A 22,500-nucleotide genomic window follows, 5' to 3' on the forward strand; every position below is an offset into this window, starting at 1 on the left:
ACAACTTCAGCACATTATATTGTACACAGAGTCAGTAGAGCCATTGCTAGATTACGACCTCTTTATATTCATTTTCCAAACACGGAAGAAGAAATAAGAAAGGAACAACAACAATTCTATAAAATTGCGCGTTTCCCAAGAGTGATAGGATGCATAGAGATTGCACACATATCCGTGTCCAATCATTTGGTAAATTATTGCTATATAAAATACTATTATATTATTTACATTGATTTGCCTACTATATAATTATTACTACATGTTCTTTTATTTTGATTATTGTAGGTGGAGAAGATGCTGAGTTATTTCGTAATAGAAAAGGATACTTTTCCATAAATACGCAAGCAACATGTAACAGCAATTTACAAATAACAGATATAGTTGCTCGTTGGCAAGGTTCTGTGCACGATAGTACAATTTTTAATAATAGTCGCTTGAGAGCAAATTTTGAGAATGCCGCATATGGTAACGGTTTTTTGTTAGGAGATTCCGCATATCCTTCGAAGCGGTATCTTCTAACTCCACTGATAACGCCACAAACTGCTGCAGAACGACTCTATAATGAATCACATATTCGTACCCGCAATATAATAGAACGTCTATTTGGTGTTTGGAAAAGAAGATTTCCAATTCTAGCATTGGGAATGCAATATCACTTACAAAGAGTCATGCCTATTATTATTGCAACAGCAGTGCTTCACAATATTGCTAGACAAAATAATGACCCACAACCAGATGACGATCCAAATTTAGATTTACCATGGGATCATATGCTAGCCGAATGCAACATTAACCAGAGAATCAATAATGACGAAGTTGCTGGTGCAACAGTAAGAACAGAACTGATTCATACTTATTTTGCTAAGTATGTTTGTTTACAAATATTTTCATATAATATATTAAAATTTTGTATTTCTATTAGATTGTATGAGTATGTATGTGTTCGCACGCTGATGTATGTACGTGTGTGCATAAATTATATATAATTCAAAAGTTTTAACTTTATAAATTACCCTATATAAATTATAATAATTCTATAAAATATTTCTATTATTATAAGAAATATATTTTTTCCAGCATTAGAGTATAATAAAGTGAGGAAACAATACATCTACCCTGAAACGTTTCACAATTAACACACATGAATGAAAGACATATAAAAAGTCAAAGAAACTTTCTATCCTTTTGCATACTTATGTGTAGAGTATAAACTGCATAAGGATATCGAACAGGAAATGCAAAAACCTAAAAATATATTTAGATATTTAGTGATATATTTGTCTCATTTCTGTTTTATTTTTATGTGCATATTAAGGAAAATCCAAATTTAAATAATATTGATGTTTGTAACACTTTTTTTATTTGAATAAGATACAGTTTAAAGTTACATTGCACATATATTATATACGTTTTTCACTTATACATAATAAAGTATATTATCAAGAAAATATCTTCCTCTTCTCTGTCTCTCTCTCTAAGCACTCATGTATTATTTTATAAATACTTTGTATTACACTGAACAAAAATAATAAAACTATTATCTTATTTTGCAGTAAAAACAAAACATAAATTGAACTTCTTGTAAAAAAAGAAACAGTTCTTATATATAACGTAACTGTGTATTAGACTAATCGAACAAAAATAAAATCAATATATTATTTTGCAGTAAGAACAAAACATAAATTAAACTTTTTGTAAAAAAAGAAACAGTTCTTATATATGTAACGTAGCTTTGTATTAGACTGATCGAACAAAAATAAAATTAATATATTATTTAGAAGCAAGAACAAAACATAAATTAAATTAACTAATTTTCATTTTTAATATATTTTATAACTTCTTTATATATCATCAGTCTTTCTGATCAGTCTTTCAATACTATCTCACTGTTTAGTTCAACGAATTAAAAATAAAATTTGTTTCTATGAAACGTTAAATGACTTGTTTTGTTGCACCTCTCTTTGTAATCTATGCTCCTGTAATAACAACTCTTTTTCTAATATCTGTACTTCTAATTGTTCTTTCTTCAATCGCGTACTTAAAATTTGCATCTCTATTTCACGTTTTGCTTTAAAATCGTCTGTCATACATTCTGTAAGCTTGATCTTTGAATCTGTTAACATGTCAAATTGTGACATTCTTGAAGTAATAGTTTCTTCTTTTTTTTATATAGTTTATTGTCTTGTCTATTAAGTTTCTTAGATTTATATTGATAATTTAAATCATTGGTTTTTACTTGAAGTGGAGTACTTATTTTTCGTTTTAATATTTGTACTGCGGATGTGTTCTGTACGTCTTGCTTTTCTGGTTTTTTTATATTTTGTATATTGCTTTTCTTAAGACAGTGTTGTGTATTATTCTCTCTCATAAACTGCAACAAAAAGGTATATAAATACAAAGATAAATAATGTAACGTACACTTCTATGCACATAAAAATTTTGTTCGGACTTACAACCGAGCTATTTCCATTAACATCTGATACACTATCGTTTCCAATTATGTCATTTTCCTTATCGTAGTTTGTCATTTCATGTCCATCTGATACATTATCAAATGAATTTTGTCTCATAGCACCAGCATTTTCTTGTAAGTACTACAAATTTATATTAATTTGTATTTAATACATTTGAGCAACAGATATATATATATATATATATATATATATATAGTATACAATATAATATATTTTAATATTTATTACATCTCTTACAAGTAGAACATCATCTTGATCATTGTCATTGTCATCAACTGGAAGCCACTCGTCCATTTCAATAGAATCTGATGACGTCTCGCATGAATTTGTCTTTGTAGGTATCTTGCATGCATTATTTGTACTTTGATCTGTATAAACATCTGTATAATATACATAAATATAATTTAACATATTCTCAGCTTTTTCACATATTACTAGCTAGCAAAAGTTACAATATCGTTCATTTTAATGAGCTTTAAAATAAGAAAGAATCGTAACATTGCTTTATACTGTGCATATATTTTATACGTATATATTTTACCTTCTATAGCATCACAATCAAAATCACTTTTAATACCTTCAACAGAAGGTTTAATAATGTCTCGTACACGTTCCAGCACTATATCTGTTTGGGATTCACAAGGTCCTCCACCTAGTTTTTCAATCATAACTTACTTATTACAATATACATTATACTTACTTATTACTTGTAAACAATTATATACTTCTACAAATTATGAAATAATTATTTTGATATGTAATATCTCTATAGTTTTACACCAAAATATCAACCAACATTTTACTTGCCTGTTTTATATAATTGTATCCTTTCATCAGCGAAAAATTTTCGTGTCTTTTTTTTAAGATTCTCCCAACAACTTTTGAGAACTTCCGCACTTCTAAATTCAGTTGAAGAAGATGTACTATTGTAATTATTTTCTATTACCTTCCAACACTTTTCTTTATCTTTTGAGGTTACTCCGTCAGTTCTTTTATTTTCTATTATATTTTTATACTTTAATACTATTTCTGTTAAAATTAGTTTTTCCTTTTCGGAAAAATTTTGGGCACGTTTCCGTTGCACACTTAATTTTGCTGCATTCATTTTATTAATTATACACTTCTTCGTTTGACAAGATATGATTCTCCTAACCTAATCAAGAGACACGGTAGTGTCTCGCGCCAAGTACACGCGGAGCGAGACCGACCGTGACTCTTTTACGCGATAATCCTAAACCACAGTAATCACAGTTCCGTTAGAACGATTATTGGACCAATCAACGTTCTACATTCTAATGCTTTCAGAGTTATATCAAACATGTTATAAGTTTAGCTAAACGTTCCGGATAGTTTACTCGTAGAAACCAATCAATATTAAACTGAAAGTTAATTTTAACCAAAGTTTCACTAAACCGTAGTTAACCACAAATTGGTAGAAACGGGCATCAGAGTTATATCAAACATGTTATAAGTTTAGCTAAACGTTCCGGATAGTTTACTCGTAGAAACCAATCAATATTAAACTGAAAGTTAATTTTAACCAAAGTTTCACTAAACCGTATAGTTAACCACAAATTGGTAGAAACGGGCATTAAAGGTGCGAATTCATGGGACGCTCGTTTCAGCGTATCGCGAAATCACGTGATTTCGCGCTGACGCTAGCGTCAAGCAAAGAAAGCTGGATTTTCTCAGCTTTAGCGTCAAAGCCAAAGCAGCGCGAAGACGCCGAAATTTTGACGCTGTTTTCCTTTTCATGAATTTCAATTGACGCCGACGTCACGTGTGGTCATGCGACCTTCTTGCCGCTGAAAATGAGCGTCGAGCGTCAGCATGAAAAGGCACCTTAAGGCTGCGTTCGGAATAGCACCCGAAACGCTCACAGCTCACGCGCGCATTTTCTCTCTTTTTTTCTTCCTTTCTCTCCACTTGATAAATTAGTCAGAAAAATTTTCCATTCCTTTTCCGCTTTCTTTGTTTCTGTGGAAAACATCAAATTCGAAGCGAAACACAGAAGAGAAAGTATGTATGTATATGCATGTACATATGTATGTATGTATGTACGTATGCATGTATGTATGTATGTATGTATGTATGTATGTATGTATGTATGTATGTATGTATTTATGTATGTGTGTATGTATGTATGTACATACATATGTAGTTACATACAGAACAGACCATACGTATCGCATGGTATTTTGGAGGATTCACATTGCGTCCGATCACGTCCGATGTTCGACGTACGACGATCCGACATCCAATAACAGAATTTATTATTAGAGACAAAAATTTCCTATTGGATGTCGGATCGTCGTACGTCGAACATCGGACGCACTGGACGCAGTGTGAATCCTCCATTAAACGGACGAATTCGTTTGCCGCCATTTTGCTCGTTTGACTCGGCGTCTTCGCGCCCCGCTGCCCGCAGACGATTTCGCCAACAATTTCGACGTCGCGACGTCGCGAAGTCGTGAAGATTCGAGGACACACACAACTCCGCGGCGATCTGGGGCATCGTCCACATCGGGTGAGTTTCGCGTGCGACCGGCAAACGTCGTACGGTTCGAGTTCGATCGTTCGTTTCCGTTGGTCGAACGGGATTTTGAATCCGCAGCGCGACGCGCGACGCGAATGGTGGGCGCTGGAAACGCCGAGACACAGGACGATTCTTTTAACGACGTGTTTCACGTGCTCCCGAATGAACACGCGTTGATAATTTCGTACGATAGACCCCGGGTCGGGCCGATCGGCGATGTTGTCGGTCAGCTAACCTCGAAACGCAACGCGTGTCCAACGTATGTTCAACAACCGCGGCAGTAGAAGCGGCTCCGGATGGCGAGCGACTCCCAGGCGAAAAGGAGCACCCTCAGCGAGGTCGACATGGAAGCTGACGCGCGGGACACGGGGTATGACACGGACGAGGAGGGCGGTCTGAGGGTGGACGACGAGATATACATCCCGCCACCTCTGAAGAATTTCAACGAGGTCGACGAGACCGGATCCAGGCTCATGATCACTAAGATTGTCAACGAAAACTTCAAGAGCTATGCCGGCACACACGTGATCGGCCCTTTTCAAAAGGTAACCATCTCGGCGCCTGTGCCTCGAACGTTCTTGAGCTGGTTTCTTTTCTTTCAGAGCTTCTCGGCGATAGTGGGCCCCAATGGCAGCGGCAAGAGCAATGTGATAGACTCCATGCTGTTTGTTTTTGGCTACCGTGCCAGCAAGATCAGGTCGAAGAAGATATCTGTCCTGATACACAATTCTAGCGAGCATCCTAAGTTGAATAGCTGCACTGTCTCCATACACTTCCAAAGAATTATTGATAAGGTAGCGATAATAACAATTTGCACATTAATATATAAGTACAAGTACGACAGTTCCATTAGTAAGCTAATTAACTTTTAATCAAATTAATTTTAAGCCTGGTGAAGACTATGATGTCGTTCCCGACAGCGAGTTTGTCATATCTAGAACAGCGTTTAAGGACAGTTCATCGTATTATGAGCTTAATAAGAAGAAAGTACAATTTAAAGAGATTGCTAAGCTCTTGAGGTTTCATGGAGTCGATTTGGATCACAACCGTTTTTTGATATTGCAGGTAAAATCACAAAATATTTCATTATAGGTAGAACCGTGGGTAGAACAGGAATAGATTTAACTTTGAAAAGTTAAATGTTTGTATGAACATATACAACTTATTTAATTTTGTTTTCAAGTATTTTTTAATGTCATTTTTTGAAAAATTTTTGTGATAAAAGTTTTATGTAGCTATTTTTCTAGATTAATATAACCAATTCTATACAGATTTATGGACTATTTTCTATACACATTTTACATTTAGTATTTTACAAGTTTCCCTATTCTTTTTTTGAAAGATTTAACAAAATATCTACAAAAGTTCATTATTAAACTATTTAAATTATATAGGGTGTTTTTTTTTGTTTTAATTTCCCTAGGCAAATATCTTGGAAAATTATGGAAGATACGGAAAAACGGTTCTTGAGTGATCTTTTTAATGTGATCGATGTTTTCTTAAATGGAATTCCCCAGTTTTTATTGCATATTTTTGTAGCCCTTGTCGAGATGTTTTTAAAACACTGTAATACAAATTTCAGGAAATTCTTGATGAAAGAGAACTTTATTATAGTGTTGAAAACGTCTCGACAAGGACTACAAAAATATGCAATACACAATAAACAAAGGGGGATTCCATTTAAGAAAATATTGATCACATTGACTTGGCATTGAAAAGATCACTCAAGATCAAGTCCATAATTTCATTATTTGTCCCCTTTGATATCTTACAACTTTTGTCTCAAACCTTTTTCTGTATCTTCCATATTTGCCGAGATATTTGCCAGGGAAAATTATGTAAAACGAAACACCCTGTATATTCAAAATTAATATAACATTTATAATGTTAATGTAACACTATATTGATTAAATTTCAATTTTATATCGACAAATAATAGCATGGAAAACGGTTTTTATAGGGTGAAGTAGAGCAAATTGCATTGATGAAACCTAAGGGCCAACACGAAAACGATACTGGAATGTTAGAATTTTTAGAGGATATTATTGGCACATCTCGCTATAAAGAACCTTTAGAGAAATTAGCGAATAAGGTTGAAGTATTAACAGAACGTAAGTTAGAGAAGCTACATCGTCTTAGAGTGGTGCAAAAGGAGAAAGAGGCCATGGAGGAGCCTATGCAAGAGGCAATGCAGTACTTGAAGACAGAGAATGCAATAATCAGATTGCAGCATCAGCTTTATCATTGTAAAAGGTGAGTTAAATACAAAAATGTTTTTATATTATTTGATTTATTTGTGGAGTATTACGGCAGCTCAGTTAATTATTGAAAAATATGAAATATTTCTGTCAGATTTGAGGCAACAAAGGAACTTACCGAGTGCGAAGAGAAAAACAATGCTCTTAACAAGGAACAAGCCACTTTGATGGTCGAGATGAATAATGTTCGCAAACAAAAGGAAGAAAAAATCAAGATTATCAAAGAGAAGAGTAAGAAGTGGGACGCTTTGCAACGGCAGAAAGATGAAACTACGGCGAGGTTTGACGAAGTGCGTAAAAAGGATGAATTATTGCACGCCGAATTGGTTGAAACAAACAAGCGACGAAAAGCCAACATGGCTTCCACCAAAACAGTAATCTTTTACTTTATCTTATTATCTTAACAAAATAATATTGAATTTACATACAAATTATAAATATTAGAGTTTTTTGTTTATATTAAATTACACGTTTGGCAATTGCAATGATGATAGGAGAAAAGCAGGCTGGAGGAACTACTGAAGGTACCAGAGAAAAATACGAAAGACATCGAAGAATGCGAGCGTCTAATCGCGACGTATACGGCTAACAAAGAAAAGGAAGAGACCTCGTTGGCAACCTTGATGGCAAATCTGCGAGAAAAGACAGAACCATTGCTGAATGAACGATCCAAATTGGAGAAAGAGCTGATATCTCTTAGGAAAAACGTGGATCAGGCGAAAGCGGCATACGATATTGCACAGTCTGAGCTGGAACTTTATATATCGGTGGAGAAAGTTGAGAAGGAGAAATTAGAAAATCTCCGGGAGTCTTTAGAAAGAACTGTGAGTACTCTCAAAGAGCGACAAAAGCAGCTAGCATTGTTCGAGATGAAGATCCCGGCAACCGAACGCAGTTTGAAGCAAGCGCAGAGTGAACTGGATGAGGCAAAAGCACTCGAGGTTGAAAAGGCCACGCAGCTGCAGAAATTGCGAATTGCTTTTGAAGCGCAGCGTTCTGCCATGCAGGCCAGCAAGTCGCGGAATCGCGTTCTGGATTCATTAATGAGAGAAAAGCGTGAGGGACGGATACCTGGCATATTTGGGAGATTGGTGAGTGTCGCAGAAACTTCTCGAAGCGTGGGATAATAAAATTGAGTTGCATTTGTTATTTAAAACAAACTCTCCAGTAGATTTCTTAAAATGGCATTTTGCATGAATTTCTTTTTATATAGGGTGACTTGGGCGCCATTGATGCCAAATACGATGTCGCTGTATCAACGGCATGCGGTCCACTGGACGACATCGTTGTGGACACAGTATCCACGGCACAGGCGTGCATCACTTATCTGCGGCAACATAACATAGGACGCGCCACATTTATAGTTCTGGAGAAACAGCAGCGATTTCAGGACAAAATTGGTCAGAAGATCCAAACACCAGAGAATGTACATCGACTGTTCGATTTGATTAAAGTGGAGGATGAGCGGGTGCTGTTGGCATTCTATTATGGTCTGCAAAACACTCTGGTAGCGCAGAATTTGGATCAGGCAACACGTATCGCCTACGGCAGAACGCGTTATCGCGTGGTAACGTTGAAGGGCGAATTGATTGAGCTGGCGGGCACGATGAGCGGTGGTGGGCGCTCATATCAAGGTCGGATGGGCCAGACGGTGGTGAGGAACGAGCCGTCAAACGCTGATATTGAAAATCTGCAGTCGCAGCTGGATACTGTGTTTGAAGAGTGCAATAAGCTGAGAATGAAGCAGCAGCCGCTTGAACAACAAATCCATGTGCTGTCGACCGGCTTGAGGGATATGAAGGTCGACAGGCAGAAATTCGGTATTGAGGTACAGACGTTGAGCGAGCAGGAGCCATCGTTGCGAGCACAGCTGAAGGCGCAGGAAAAGACTGCCGCTAATTCGGTGTCGGACCCGAAGAAGGTTGCGCAATTGCAGAAAGCGGTGGACGCGGCAAAATTGCATCTGGACAAAGTCGAGAAGAGCTCCGCTTCGGTGGAAAAAGAAGTAGAATATATCAATAAGAAGATAGATGAGATCTCCGGCAGTCGGGTGCGAGATCAGCAGGCGAAAATTGCACAGCTGAACAAATCGATAGACAAAGCAAAGGCAGAGGTATACCGGCTGCAGGTAGCTATTAAGACTGCTGAGAGAAACGTGAAAAAGACAGAGAAGCACATAGAAACGCTAGAGAGCGATGTGCATACCTGCGAGCAGAGACTGAGGGACATTCAGAAGGAAAAATCTGAGCTCGAAGAACATGCTAAAGCAATTCTGGATGAATTGAAGGAAATTAACGAAGCGCTAGTAGAGCGAGACGACGCTACAGCATCTTTAAAAGATGAACTGAACGAACTGCAGGCGAGCGAGAACAAGCTGAAAGCGGTGAAGATCGACTTAGATCAGAAATTGCACGAGAGTAGGAAGCTTTTAAAGGAGCTCGAGCAAATAATTCCCGACTATAACCGGAAAATAGCGCATTTAAAATTACGTGAGATTCCTCACGAGGCTCTGGAGCCACTTAATGATCTGACGGAGGAGCAGATTGATCAGTTGGACGCGAAGATGGTGACGCAGAATTTGCAGAAGGCTAAGAAGAGGTTACCTGAGCAAATACCCAACATGCAAATCATCGCGGACTATCAGGAGAAAGATGCGCTGTACATGAACCGTGCCGCTGATCTGGAGGAGACCACGTCAGAACGTAATAAGATGCGCGACATTTACGAGACCGCTCGGCGACGTAGGATCCAAGAATTTCTGCACGGTTTCAGCTTAATCACTACCAAACTGAAGGAGATGTACCAGATGATCACGCTGGGCGGCGATGCGGAGCTGGAGCTAGTGGACTCGTTGGATCCGTTAAGCGAGGGTATCGTTTTCAGCGTGCGTCCGCCTAAGAAGTCGTGGAAGAGCATCGACAAACTCAGCGGCGGTGAGAAGACCCTGAGTTCGTTGGCGCTGGTCTTCGCCCTTCACCATTACAAACCCACGCCGCTGTATTTCATGGACGAGATTGATGCGGCGCTCGACTTTAAAAACGTCTCCATCGTCGGTAACTATATCAAAGAGCGCACGAAGAACGCGCAGTTTATCGTCATTTCACTGCGCTCGAACATGTTCGAGCTGGCCGACTCTCTGGTGGGCATCTACAAGACGTTTAACTGCTCCAAAACTGTGACTCTACAACTGGCCCGTTATTATGAAAACATTGGTATCGCGCCTCCCACGCAGCTCACCTCCAAGACCTACGCGTCCCAGGCCTCGCAGAAATCGCGATTGCCTTTGACGCAACGCACTCAGGCGAGCTCGCGCAAGGAAAACACCGCGCCCGCGAAGAATAATAAGGAGAAAGGGTCATCTTTGAACGGCGAAGAGACGTCGCCCGCGAAGAACAATAATGCGAAAGGGGCGTCATTGAGTGGGAAAGAGACGACATCCGCGAAGAAAAATCACTCAAAGGAAACTCCATTAGATGAGGACACAAACGCGAAAAATAATGCAACGACGACACCGAACGGGAAGCGGTTAAAAGTCGATCGACTAGGGTGAGTATTGAAGTCATTATTTCTTAAGGGGATCCTAAAGTGAAGGCTGAACTTCCTCGACGTCGGTAATGTCAACATTTCTAATCCTGTTTTCTATGGCTGGTATTCACAGTCTTCAAGACCGTCTTAAGTAATGTCTTAAGACGCTAATACGACTCTGTGATTGGTTCATGACATCTTAAGATTGAACTTAAGACGGTCTTAAGGCTCCTGCTGGCTCGCGAGCCAACTCCGCGTGACAGCGCCACAATGGCAAAACTGTGAACTATAAGACGTGAAAAATGACACGTCAAAGCAAAATTGGGTAATTATGCAGTATAGGGGAAGCACCTCCGATGACCTTGACCTTGGCATATGTTGTCAAGGTCACCCTCCTGAGTGACCTTCAGAAGGTTTTAGCCGTCGCTCGTTTTTTATTAAAAAGTTATAAACAAAAAAAGTTTCGAAAATATAGCAGTTATTTTAAGTACTGAGAGGCATAAACGACTAATATTACGTTTTTCTTTAAAGCAGAGAATAATTTATTTCGCGAGAAAGTCGCTGCTTTACCAAAACACAACATTTAAAGCAGTAAATTGTTGATAAATTGAAATTTTTTTGTTAAAGCAGAGAATACATTATTTTGCGAAAAAATCGCTGCTTTACCAAAACACAACATTTAAAGCAGTAAATCATACCTATGTAGGTTAGTGACGCGCTTTAAAAGTATTTAAGTGTTTAAAGCGCGTCAACTAACCTATATATGCACCTATATATGCTATACTTTCCAAACTTTTTTTGTTAATAACTTTTTAACGAATAGCGAGCGACGGCTAAAACTTTCTGAAGGTCACTCGTGGTCATGACCTTGACAACATATATCAAGGTCATTGAAATCGGTGAGGTCGCCAAACTTTTTTTTGTTAATAACTTTTTAATAAAAAACGAGCGACGGCTAAAACTTTCTGAAGGTCACTCAGGAGGGTGACCTTGACAACATATGTCAAGGTCAAGGTCATCGGAGGTGCTTCCCCTATACTGCATAATTACCCAAAATTGTCCTTGCGATTTACAGCGTAATTCTTCATTTTAGTGCAGTGTTTTTAAATTTAAAATTATTGTGATAGTGTTAAAATATACCGAAGGTATCCACTTTATTGTGATTTAATATATGCAAGCAAATACTTATTTCAATTCGGCAGCTGTCAAACGGCTTGTTTTCGTTCTTGTTACTTCGACAAATGTGGATTACTCATATAAAAGGGGAATTTTCGGTGTATTTTACAAATCTATTTTATCGTTTACAGATGGTATTTTATTAAAAAGCATTTTTATTTTAGTGTAAATCGCAAGTATTTTCATGATATATTTTCATGATTTCCTCGCTTCTGACGTCATCAATCCAACATGGCTGCAGTGAGTGAACAGGAGCCTTAAATAACTATGAATACTGGCCATGTCATATATCTATATCTGTCCTTGTCTAACGAGAGGCATCTGTCCTTATTTCGATTGCTGCGCCATCTCTCGCTACACGCAATGTCAACCTGAATGTGCTTTTGCACATATAAAAGTTTATTTAAACTAATCTTTTTTCTAGGCTTTTTTAATCTTAGATCTAATTGCACAATATTGTTCTTAAATGTTGTCCCTAGTATAGGTCATGCCGGTTTAATTTTGTGGATATTTATTGTGGAATTTTTGTACAAAGCAAATATTGTCGTCACGTATACCAAAAATTAACAAAAATATTAATTTTTTCTCGTTTTCGATATAATGTCGACCACCATGACCTAGATTTTGATGCGTACTTTAATTCTAGACAAGAATTTTGCATTTCTATAAAGCCACGTAAAAGATTAGTGCTAAGAAAAAAAGCCAGTATTACAGACGGCTTTAGGATCCCCTTAAGATTCCAGATTTCTCACTGTAAACCATATTGTATTACAAGAGGTGAAAAATTACATAATTTTATAAATTGCATTATACGAAATAAATTTGTTTTTTGTATACATGATAAATATGGCGGAAGCTGTTTTTAATTTTTCATTGAATAAGATACTGAACAATTACTGAATTACTAATCTTGACAAATATTATTTTATTTTTTATTACTTAATAAATTGAATTAGTAAATAAAGAATATGTTTTTTACAATACTAGACATCACAGACGCGCGCTTCGCGCGCGCTATTTAGCTTTAATATTACACACAACTGTCAAAATATGCTATGACAGCCGCTCACGAAGTTAGCGCAGCAACACAATCAATCAGCATCGCGGAAAAGAGCCAACAAAGCAATTCGAGACTTTCGAGAAGACTTCGAGAGATGCGAGTATCGATTTAACATGCCTTTTTTTAAAAAGAAAAGAGACTAGATATTAGTTATCTTGAGTCATCACGTGAAGTAATTCCTTTCTTGATCGGCTTTTTTTTGCTTTATTTCAAACCGTCCAATTGCATACTACATTTGCAACTGTTAATGCGAAACTTGTAACGCCTAGAGATACGTAAGCTAAAGCAAAATGAAAGAAAAAATTCAAAGATATTAAATTGAAAGAGGGACTTTTATTGCATTATAATGTAATAACTTAAAAAATAAGTATATCTTCCGCTAAAATTCACGCAAGCTGGTAAATAACGATATTTATTCCGGTAATAAAAATAATAAAATTTTGTAAAGCAACAAAAGAAATAATTGAAATAATTTTATTATCTGTCATTATAAATTTTACATTGAAATTTATCGTTACATCATTAATGTTAATGGTTGCAGTCTTCCAGAATTAGCAGTATGCCCGACGCCGCAGCAATCGCCAACTCGACGTTCCGCTAGGATCGTGAGAAAAAGCACGGAAAGAGAAGAGAATGGGATTACCAAGGAACCTGTTAGGAAAAAACAAAAGTCGAAGTGACCGTGTGATGCGACGTTTCCAGAATCAAAGAACGGCACGTGCGAAACGATCGCGCGAAGCTTGTTATAAGAAACTAGTATGTGAATACCTATTATAAGTTAATAATATATAAATGCCGTTACTGTTATCTTTTTGGACAGTAAATTGCAGCTTAAGAGGTGCGACTTTATTTCTTATTTCCGTAACTATTTAGTGTTGGCCGAGAGTGTGAGAGAACTAACTTACTATGTGGAAAGTTATCGTAATGGTATTACAGATAAAATAGATAAATAATTGTCGATATAATTCTATCTCTTTGTAAATTTAATGTTACACACGCAAGTTTTCAGTTCTCTCACGATTCAAGGTTTTATATACTATGTAAATGTAAAATATTGAGAACGATGATTGTGTGTAGTGGAATAGAATACAGGATTTGCTCTTTTTATCTGTACTTTCTGTATTTTCTTGCGTTTTACATTTTTTTCTTTCTAGCCTTAATACCAAAAACTGCATACGTATTTTGTTCTGAATACAGATAGTGTAACTTAGTTCAGTTAAAAGGAGCGGATCCATAAGTGCAAAATGCAATATTTTTATACGTTTGTACATGTCGCCAGAAACTATATTAAAATATGATTCCTATTGAAACAAGAACTGGAATACTTTACACGCCTAATTTTATTGCCTATCGCATAATCCTGTCACGTTGATCTTTATTACTCTTGTCATAATTATTCCTCATAATTAAAAAATGCATTTTTAGTTGTAAGGATCATTGCGCATGCTTGCCGAGTTTCAGGCGTTCGGACGTCCACCTCAAGTGGTCACGATTACGTTAGCATCACATGAATGAGTGGTACGCTTAAAAACCCGGAAAAGTCTCAAGGCTGGTCGCGCGCGTTTGCCTCACCGTGAAATGACCTGGATTCTTCATATTTGTTTTGTACTTTCCTGAGCAGTGTTTCTCCCAAAAGAAGGATTCAAGTCGCGATATTAGACAATATCTCGATATCTGTGCGAAGGGATAAGGAAATCAGATAAATCACCTGTTGAACGATGACGACGACGACGGTGACGATAGAAACGATGACGGCGGAGAGAGGGGGCAGAAACGAGACCAAGGAGGAAGGGGCATGCCGTATAAGTATCGCTACGACGGGCGAGATAAGGATTCTAATGAAGTGCGAGGACACGCGGCGCGTGAAATGACGGCTATCATAAAGGACGACGACGCCGACGTCGTCGAGAAAGCGTCTCGCCCGACTCTGCAACAGAGCTGTAAGAAAACCGCCAGTGACTGTGGATAATTTAATACTCGAATTTAAAACTCGAACGAGGATTTAATCGGTGATTAAAGGATCCGTAATCGATGGAGCTTATCTTGAAGATCAGGTTTCTTAGATCTATATTGTGCTCGATAAATAAATTTTTGAAAAGAGAAGTTAACTACGTGTCTCTATGAGGTAGCTAAAAGATCTCTCTCTTTCTATCTTTCTATAAAATATAATAGATTTAACAAGAGGTATGCTCGATCGACGTGTAAACGAATGTTGAATGAAAGACTTCGAGCATGTATTTTTTTTGTGATTAATTGTAAATATAAATTCAGGATCAGATTGTGAATTTAAATCGCTCCGAATTGTTCGAACGGATCGTTTGTCGTTGAAAATTTCATTCAAAATCTCGTAAAGTGTTAACGCACATCCCCGCGCCTAGGAAAACATTTGTAGCTTCATCAAGTTTGAAGCCATCGAATTTAGGTGATTTACATGTTTGCTTGTTTTTTCCACTTTGTAATGGAACAAGCTTGCAAATTGTGACTTGACGCAAAAATAGTCAGTGTATCCATAGCAGTTGTGAAGTGCATTAAATTAATTTTGCCATCAAACCAGTGACTGACTATCATCAGGCGAACGTAATGTTGACATTGGTTTAATGATCGTGAAGAAACGGTGAAATAAAACCACGCATGAAATTAATGTCCATATTTTTATCTACAAAAATTTACAAAAGTGCGAAACAGTGAAAGTTGACTAACGGCTTATCGCTCGAGTTATTTGAGTGATATAACGAATTCTAGAGTTTATTTGTGTGCGAAATAATCTCTCGGTACGCACCAGATAATACCACGTGAACTCGTCCTTTTTCTTATCACGAATGTGCAATCGTCCAGCTGCAGTGCGGAAATGCTTCCTAATTATTTGTGTAATTGCGTTGTTGAACTTAGCAAGATCACCTTTTGGAGATAGCGTAGCGAAACGCACTCAATATCTTTTTCAGCGTAGAAAAGTCAGACCTGAAGAAAAATACATTTTGCACAATGAGTATAAGTTGCGTTCGCAAGGCCGGTCACAGAGAAAGCAGAGCTTGAATTTTTAGTATTTATATATTATGTTGTCCTACAATGCTTTCAATAAAGGATCCATTGTATTTCTAAAAGCAATAATAAGAACGAAATAATATTATAAAGTAATAAAAATGTAAAACTGATAATAATTAAAAAAATCGGGATAACGACAGTGCCATATTCAACACACACACACACACACACACACACACACACACACACACACACACACACACACACACACACACACACACACACACACACACACACACACACACACACACACACACACACACACACACACAATTGAGGAATAATATTTCGTATATAAAGCGAAAGGAAGTACGAAAAATTTTTTAGATGTAACTTTTTCAAATCTTCTACAAAATAGGCTTAGTTGTGTTGCACAATCCGAGTCTTAATTTCGTAATTATCCACAGAGAGATGTTGAAAGTGTTTTCCTAGCTTGCACTCGATAACTCTCTTTGTTTATCGTTATTTTATCGGGAATTATCGGGCGCGCAAGTTGTAAGTTCGCTTCGTTTCGACCGCAATAAAAAACGATTCATCGCGACCAACATTATCGGAATGAGTTGCTGTTTGCAACTCGCGATCGATGATCCAGAAGTGTAAACCGCGCGCGATCGACGGGTTCATGGATCCATTTCGCCACGTGTTATTTCTCTGGCATTAATGAGTTTATAAAAAAAATATGTTTGTGTAAATTATATTACCATAATACCTTGATACCTTTACAAATCTCATTGCAAATTACCGCGGCTTATCTTCGTGTGATTGCCTTTGTGTCTTATCGGATTTCATCCGCTACATCGACTCCGTTATTATATATTATCTCATTTCGTTGGAAAGAGAAATTTAATCTATCGATTAAGAGAATCTATGACAATTCATATTTTCCTTAAACATGTGACTTAGTTCTGACTGCTATTGCATACTACATAGTTTTAAAAGAATGTTTACGGACGTTGATAACATATTTCTACTATTGCTAAAATGATAAATACCGATACGTCTCCTGAAATTCCAGTGAAGCTTCTTGTTTTTATATTCTCTTATATGATCGCGGATATCTTACTTGATGAAATTTGCGATGACAAAACGTTAATTAAAAAATACAATATATTGATCTCGAAATAATTACATTATTAATAATATATGAAATCTGGTAAATTTCAAGACAATTTCTCTAGCACAAGCACACAATACTTTTTGTGTCCGGTTATTTTGTGCATAAATTGTTAATATCCAAATTGTTCTTTGTTCTTTCTGAAAAAGAAAAACTGTCATAATTTACAAAAAATCTGAAGAAACGTCATATGCATTTTTTTCGCGTTATCCACCCGTTTTTTTCCTTCACACTATCTCGCTGTTAATGCTAATTAATCGGCACATATCTACGTAATTATACGTATCTTGTACAATTATGTATGTAAGGATTAGTATAGTGACTAGTAACAAAAAATTATTATGCAAGAACGCATTATTTAAGTCAATAACACTCTGAACACTCATAAGTAAAAACTGAAAATTAAATTAAATCTACAAATTAAATAAATGAGGATTTGTAAACAAGAATTTTTATACGAAATCGTTGATTAGAAAGTAAATTTTGCAAGCAGATATCTCTTATCACTGGTAAATAATTGATATTGATGCAGATGGATGTTCGTCGTATTGTCAGATTGAAGAGATTGTAAACACTGTTTGAATTTGTCATTGCGGAATATGTTTCGTTTGGCCAGAAATTTTTGTTTGAACATTTTGACCTAGAGAAATACGACCATGTTTATTTGTTTTTCTAAAGCTGCGTTATGCGAGCGAAACTCACTTTCGAGACTTGTATATCTATAATTACACTAAATCGGACTTGTTGTTTGTTATCGCTAGCAGAATTTATCTACATAGATTACTGTTACTACAATTCCAGCTGCAACTACTTGAAATTTGAAGTAGAAGAGTAGTAGTAGGAAGGCTAAGAAAATGTTATGTATTCTTGAAGTTTTGTTCAGATTTTTAACAATCTAGCTGTTACTTTGAATGCAATTTTCATTATTTTCCAATCATATTCAGTTTGAAATAAATGTTTGATAATGATTCAGCACATGAAAAAAATATATAGTTTATAAGAAAACATATATATAAGAAAGGTTCCATCAACGGGGCCAAAATCAGATTACTTTTATCCATCATCCTTTCCATATTAAGCGAAAACAAAATGTGCTTTCATTTATATATTGATCAATGTTTCGATCGGCTTTCCTTCGTTCGTCGAAAATTTTTGATTTTTGTCCGAAAAACCAAAAGAACTTGTAAACGATAAGCGTCGAGTACAACTTATTTTTTCTTTGAATACAATAAATAGATATCCTGAGTGAGAGACTCTTTTATTGTTCCTAAAGATTATATCTATAATAATTATTGGTAAATATGTATAATAGCGGACCCAGCCCCAATGACCTTGACCTTGACATATGTTGTCAAGGTCACCCTCCTGAATGACCTTCGGAAGGTTTTAGCCGTCGCTCGTTACTCGTTAAAAAGTTATAAACAAAAAAAGTTTGAAAAATATAGCAGATATTTTGAGTATTGGAAGGCATAAATGACTAATATTACGTTTTTTTTTAAAGCAGAGAATACTTTATTTCGCGAGAAAGTCGCTGCTTTACCAAAACACAACATTTAAAGTAGTAAATTGTTGATAAATTGAAGTCTTTTTGTTAAAGCAGAGAATACTTACATGGGTTAGATGACACGCTTTAAACAGTTGAATACTTTTAAAGCGCGTCATCTAACCCATGTGGCATCTCGCATATTAACTTTCCACGCATGAAAAGTTCACGCATACACTTTCCACGCAAACCTAGGTCCACCCCCACCCTCCCCCTGCTTTCGAGGGAGGTGCGGTAGCCCCTTTCTCGCTTACGTGTGTACTGTTTATGCACACACAAAATTTTATTGATCCCACTACAGGTGCTCACACACAAAACATAGAGCGATTATGGCGCGAAATGAGAGCAGCAAATACCACGCTATGGTACGCGTACATACCATTATGAAGCATATCTTGCTGAATTCATGTTTAAAAAATATTACAAGTTTAATGAACGTATTGACAGTTTTTTCCAAATAATGAGCAAAGCATATTCTTTATAATAACTATAATAAATGTATACGTATACTTAAGCGTGTATACATCATTTATGCCTTCCAATACTATTTCGACATATATATTGTGTATGCATAAACAGTATACACGTAAACAAGGAACGGGCTACCGCACATCCCCCGAAAGCAGGGGGAGGGTGGGGGTGGACTTAGGTTCGCGTGGAAAGTGTATGCGTGAACTATTTCGACATATATATTGTGTATGCATAAACAGTATACACGTAAACAAGGAACGGGCTACCGCACATCCCCCGAAAGCAGGGGGAGGGTGGGAGTGGACCTAGGTTTGCGTGGAAAGTGTATGTGTGAACTTTTCATGCGTGGAAAGTTAATATGCGAGATGCCACATGGGTTAGATGACGCGCTTTAAAAGTATTCAATTGTTTAAAGCGCGTCATCTAACCCATGTAAGTATTCTCTGCTTTAACAAAAAGACTTCAATTTATCAACAATTTACTACTTTAAATGTTGTGTTTTGGTAAAGCAGCGACTTTCTCGCGAAATAAAGTATACTCTGCTTTAAAAAAAAAAAACGTAATATTAGTCATTTATGCCTTCCAATACTCAAAATATCTGCTAAATTTTTCAAACTTTTTTTGTTTATAACTTTTTAACGAGTAACGAGCGACGGCTAAAACCTTCCGAAGGTCATTCAGGAGGGTGACCTTGACAACATATGTCAAGGTCAAGGTCATTGGGGCTGGGTCCGCTATTATACATATTTACCATATAATATTAAGATTATTAAGCGATTTTCGTTTGTTACTAATAGAATAAAAGAACGATGTTCTCACAGGTATCTTCGGGATCAGGCACCTGCAGGTGCTGCTGCTCTTCCTGGGCACGACCATCGGATATAGTCTCAGGACCGGAATGTCAGTGGCCATAGTACCGATGGCGAACGCGAGCACCGCGAATCCTGACATCGAGGTAAATCACGCAATTACATCTTTTCATCGGCTTGAAACCGATGACTCAAACACCAACTCTCGGCCAATTTGAAACACTCAAGATTACGTTCTAGCGATTGTCAGATAACGACAAAGTCGATGAACTCATTGCTGATGTTGCTTGGAGAAACCCTGTGTATAGAATATCCTTTCCTATTTTCTCAAATATTTGCAGTCATTCGCACTATTTATTAGATTATTTATTAGATTTATTAATATATTAAAATAATTTAACGATATAAACCTTGTGCGCGACTTTACATCTCTGGGTGAAAATGTTGAATTTGACCGATCAGGAATTTCTGATTTTTGTAGGTATGTCATGCTGTAAATAACGCACTTACAACTTACAATGATGGAAATATTCTTGACGTATTCTTTTAAGCACTTAAATGTGTGATATTAAATTTTACGTTCAAAATGTCGAACTTTATAGTTGATTTGTCGTCGATGCAAATTTTTATATCGAGTTGTATATGCAGTTGAAGAGATATTTGAATTATTAAATTTGCCCGATCGAGCGTAACTGCTTACGTCGGTATAAGTCGGTTTTTTTAACCAGTCGCAGAATGTCTCATGATTCTCGCGATCGCGCTGATCACCGTTCTGGAATCTGTGTCGGAGGAAGGAAATTTTCTTCGATTGTAAAGGAGTAAAGTGCATCTGATCGAGGTTGGCGATGAAATGCTTTTCCTCTTCGAGCGCGAGATTATCGCGGTAACCGGATAAATCTCGCTGCAGTTGACGAGGCTCTTTCTTCTTTACATTGACCCTCCGTAGAACATATTATATAGCAAAGCTGATATACATTCACTCCTGTGCGACGCGACGTCTTACCGCATAAATGTACGGATCTCGAGTGAGCAGATAACGGCTACCATTGTCTTTACAAGGCCAATAAATAAAGGATTGACAGATTATGAATTGCCGGATCATGTAATCGCCGTCATTGTTTTTCCGATTATCGTGATATATACTTCACGGATTTATTTATAACACGTTTGAATTCTTGTTTATGCTGAAGATCATGAAAGCTTAAGGACTGCATTTAGTGATTATTATTAAAATTTATTAAATATTATTTATTAAAAAATAACACGCACATATTTAAGTAAAATTTGTTAAAATTATATACATTGTATAATTATTTCTGCACCGAGCAAAAACGGAACTCCTAAAATAATTAGTTTTAAGATAAGTTTAGATATGTTCTTTTTGTTACGTGCGCATTGATGTTTTGATTTTAATTTTATTTTATATATAACATATATATTATACTATGTCACTCAAAACGAGTGAAATGCAAGTGTATCGTAAAGTGAAAATTGAGTCTGTGCATTTTGAGTGATTCGCCACTTTAAAAAGAATAAAATTGCGCTCTATAAGTTAGAGTGAAATCACACTCCGTTTGAGTGAAAGGACACTTTTTTTCAAGTGCAGTAAATCAGTAGTCCATAAGAATGATTTATGTCACTCTGTAATTTTTAGTGGACAATTTTATTCGGTTAGAATCATTTATCAGTCAATCCTTAGTGAATCGTGATTCACTATAGCTTTAGAGTGAGATCGTATTATTCCGGTAGAGTAGCTGCTCTAAAAATTTGAGTGAAAAATTATGAGTGCTCGCATTTACTCAAATTGGAATGGCATCCTTCTCTTTTGGACTATCGCAATGACTCTAATTTATTAGTGGCGAAACTACTCTATGAGATTTAAAGAGTATACGTACATAATAGGATATAAAAATAACTAAACATTATTAGATGCCTAAATATCTACAATGTAATATTTTGAATAATATTCCATAATTTTCACTATAGCTTCACTGAGGTTTAAAATCACTCAAAAGTCATATTGATTACATTGTCAGGATTACGGTTGGACTAAGCAGCAAAAGGATTTGGTGCTCAGCTCGTTTTTCTGGGGCTACGTGGTGACGCAGGTGCCGAGCGGCTACATCGCTAATGTCTGGAGCAGCCAGAAGCTCCTTGCCATTGGGATGCTAGTCTGCGGGGTTTTTAAAGTCTTAACGCCGATTGCCGCTCATTATGGAGGTCTGGAAGCCGTCCTGGTTTGCAGGGTAGGCATGGGTCTCACTCAGGCTTGCCTATTACCTTGCATCCAAACCCTTCTCTCTAAGTGGGCTCCGCCCGCTGAAAGAGCACGACTGGGTGAGAATAGATTCAGAATCTACGCCCGGTACATTCCAATCGCAGGAAACAACCAGTTCGCTGGTTGTTTTGTAAAAAATAATAATTTAAATATTCGACATAAAAGTTATTGAGTAAAGGCCAACGTTCTTTTGTTTAATTAAAATTTAATGGAA

The 22,500-nt window shown here is 36.7% G+C and overlaps 3 protein-coding genes across 8 annotated transcripts in view; 2 read left to right on the plus strand and 1 right to left on the minus strand.

Moving 5' to 3' along the window:
* Positions 1-1,337: 1,337 nt before the first annotated feature.
* On the minus strand, positions 1,338-3,945 carry LOC143899751 (uncharacterized). 2 transcript variants are annotated; one of them, XM_077410279.1, is made up of 5 exons: positions 3,282-3,945; positions 3,016-3,126; positions 2,703-2,854; positions 2,454-2,594; positions 1,338-2,371 (listed from the first exon to the last, which is right to left on the minus strand). In XM_077410279.1, exons 1-5 carry the CDS (start codon positions 3,577-3,579, stop codon positions 2,117-2,119), a joined length of 957 nt encoding a protein of 318 aa, XP_077266405.1. In that variant the 5' UTR covers positions 3,580-3,945; the 3' UTR covers positions 1,338-2,116. The 2 variants fall into 2 exon arrangements, with proteins under 2 accessions (XP_077266405.1, XP_077266406.1); XM_077410280.1 differs by having other exon boundaries at positions 2,712-2,854; positions 3,282-3,943.
* A 907-nt stretch (positions 3,946-4,852) lies between these two features.
* Positions 4,853-14,345, plus strand: Glu (structural maintenance of chromosomes 4-like protein gluon). Of its 2 annotated transcripts, none has more exons than XM_077410275.1 (8): positions 4,853-5,555; positions 5,613-5,804; positions 5,899-6,075; positions 6,971-7,263; positions 7,363-7,642; positions 7,763-8,359; positions 8,482-10,814; positions 13,579-14,345. In XM_077410275.1, the coding sequence occupies exons 1-8, from the start codon at positions 5,307-5,309 to the stop codon at positions 13,628-13,630; spliced, it is 4,173 nt and encodes a 1,390-aa protein (XP_077266401.1). In that variant the 5' UTR covers positions 4,853-5,306; the 3' UTR covers positions 13,631-14,345. The 2 variants fall into 2 exon arrangements, with proteins under 2 accessions (XP_077266401.1, XP_077266398.1); XM_077410272.1 differs by having other exon boundaries at positions 4,854-5,555; positions 13,571-14,345.
* A 464-nt stretch (positions 14,346-14,809) lies between these two features.
* LOC143899750 (putative inorganic phosphate cotransporter) overlaps positions 14,810-22,500 on the plus strand; it is a 13,403-nt gene continuing 5,712 nt past the window's right edge. For 2 of the 4 annotated variants that reach the window (XR_013257593.1, XM_077410276.1), the window contains exons 1-3: positions 14,810-14,969; positions 20,021-20,154; positions 22,045-22,345. Coding sequence is in view for 3 of the 4 variants with exons in the window: in XM_077410276.1 (XP_077266402.1) it covers positions 14,825-14,969; positions 20,021-20,154; positions 22,045-22,345 (580 nt within the window). In the remaining variant the exon portion in view is untranslated. Of the gene's footprint in view, positions 14,970-16,617; positions 16,759-20,020; positions 20,155-22,044; positions 22,346-22,500 lie in introns of those variants that run through there. The other 2 variants (XM_077410277.1, XM_077410278.1) reach the window with 2 other exon arrangements.

This window comes from Temnothorax americanus, unplaced genomic scaffold, assembly GCF_048541705.1.
Source record: "Temnothorax americanus isolate GAGA-0224 unplaced genomic scaffold, ASM4854170v1 Scaffold289, whole genome shotgun sequence".
Lineage (NCBI taxonomy): Eukaryota > Metazoa > Arthropoda > Insecta > Hymenoptera > Formicidae > Temnothorax > Temnothorax americanus.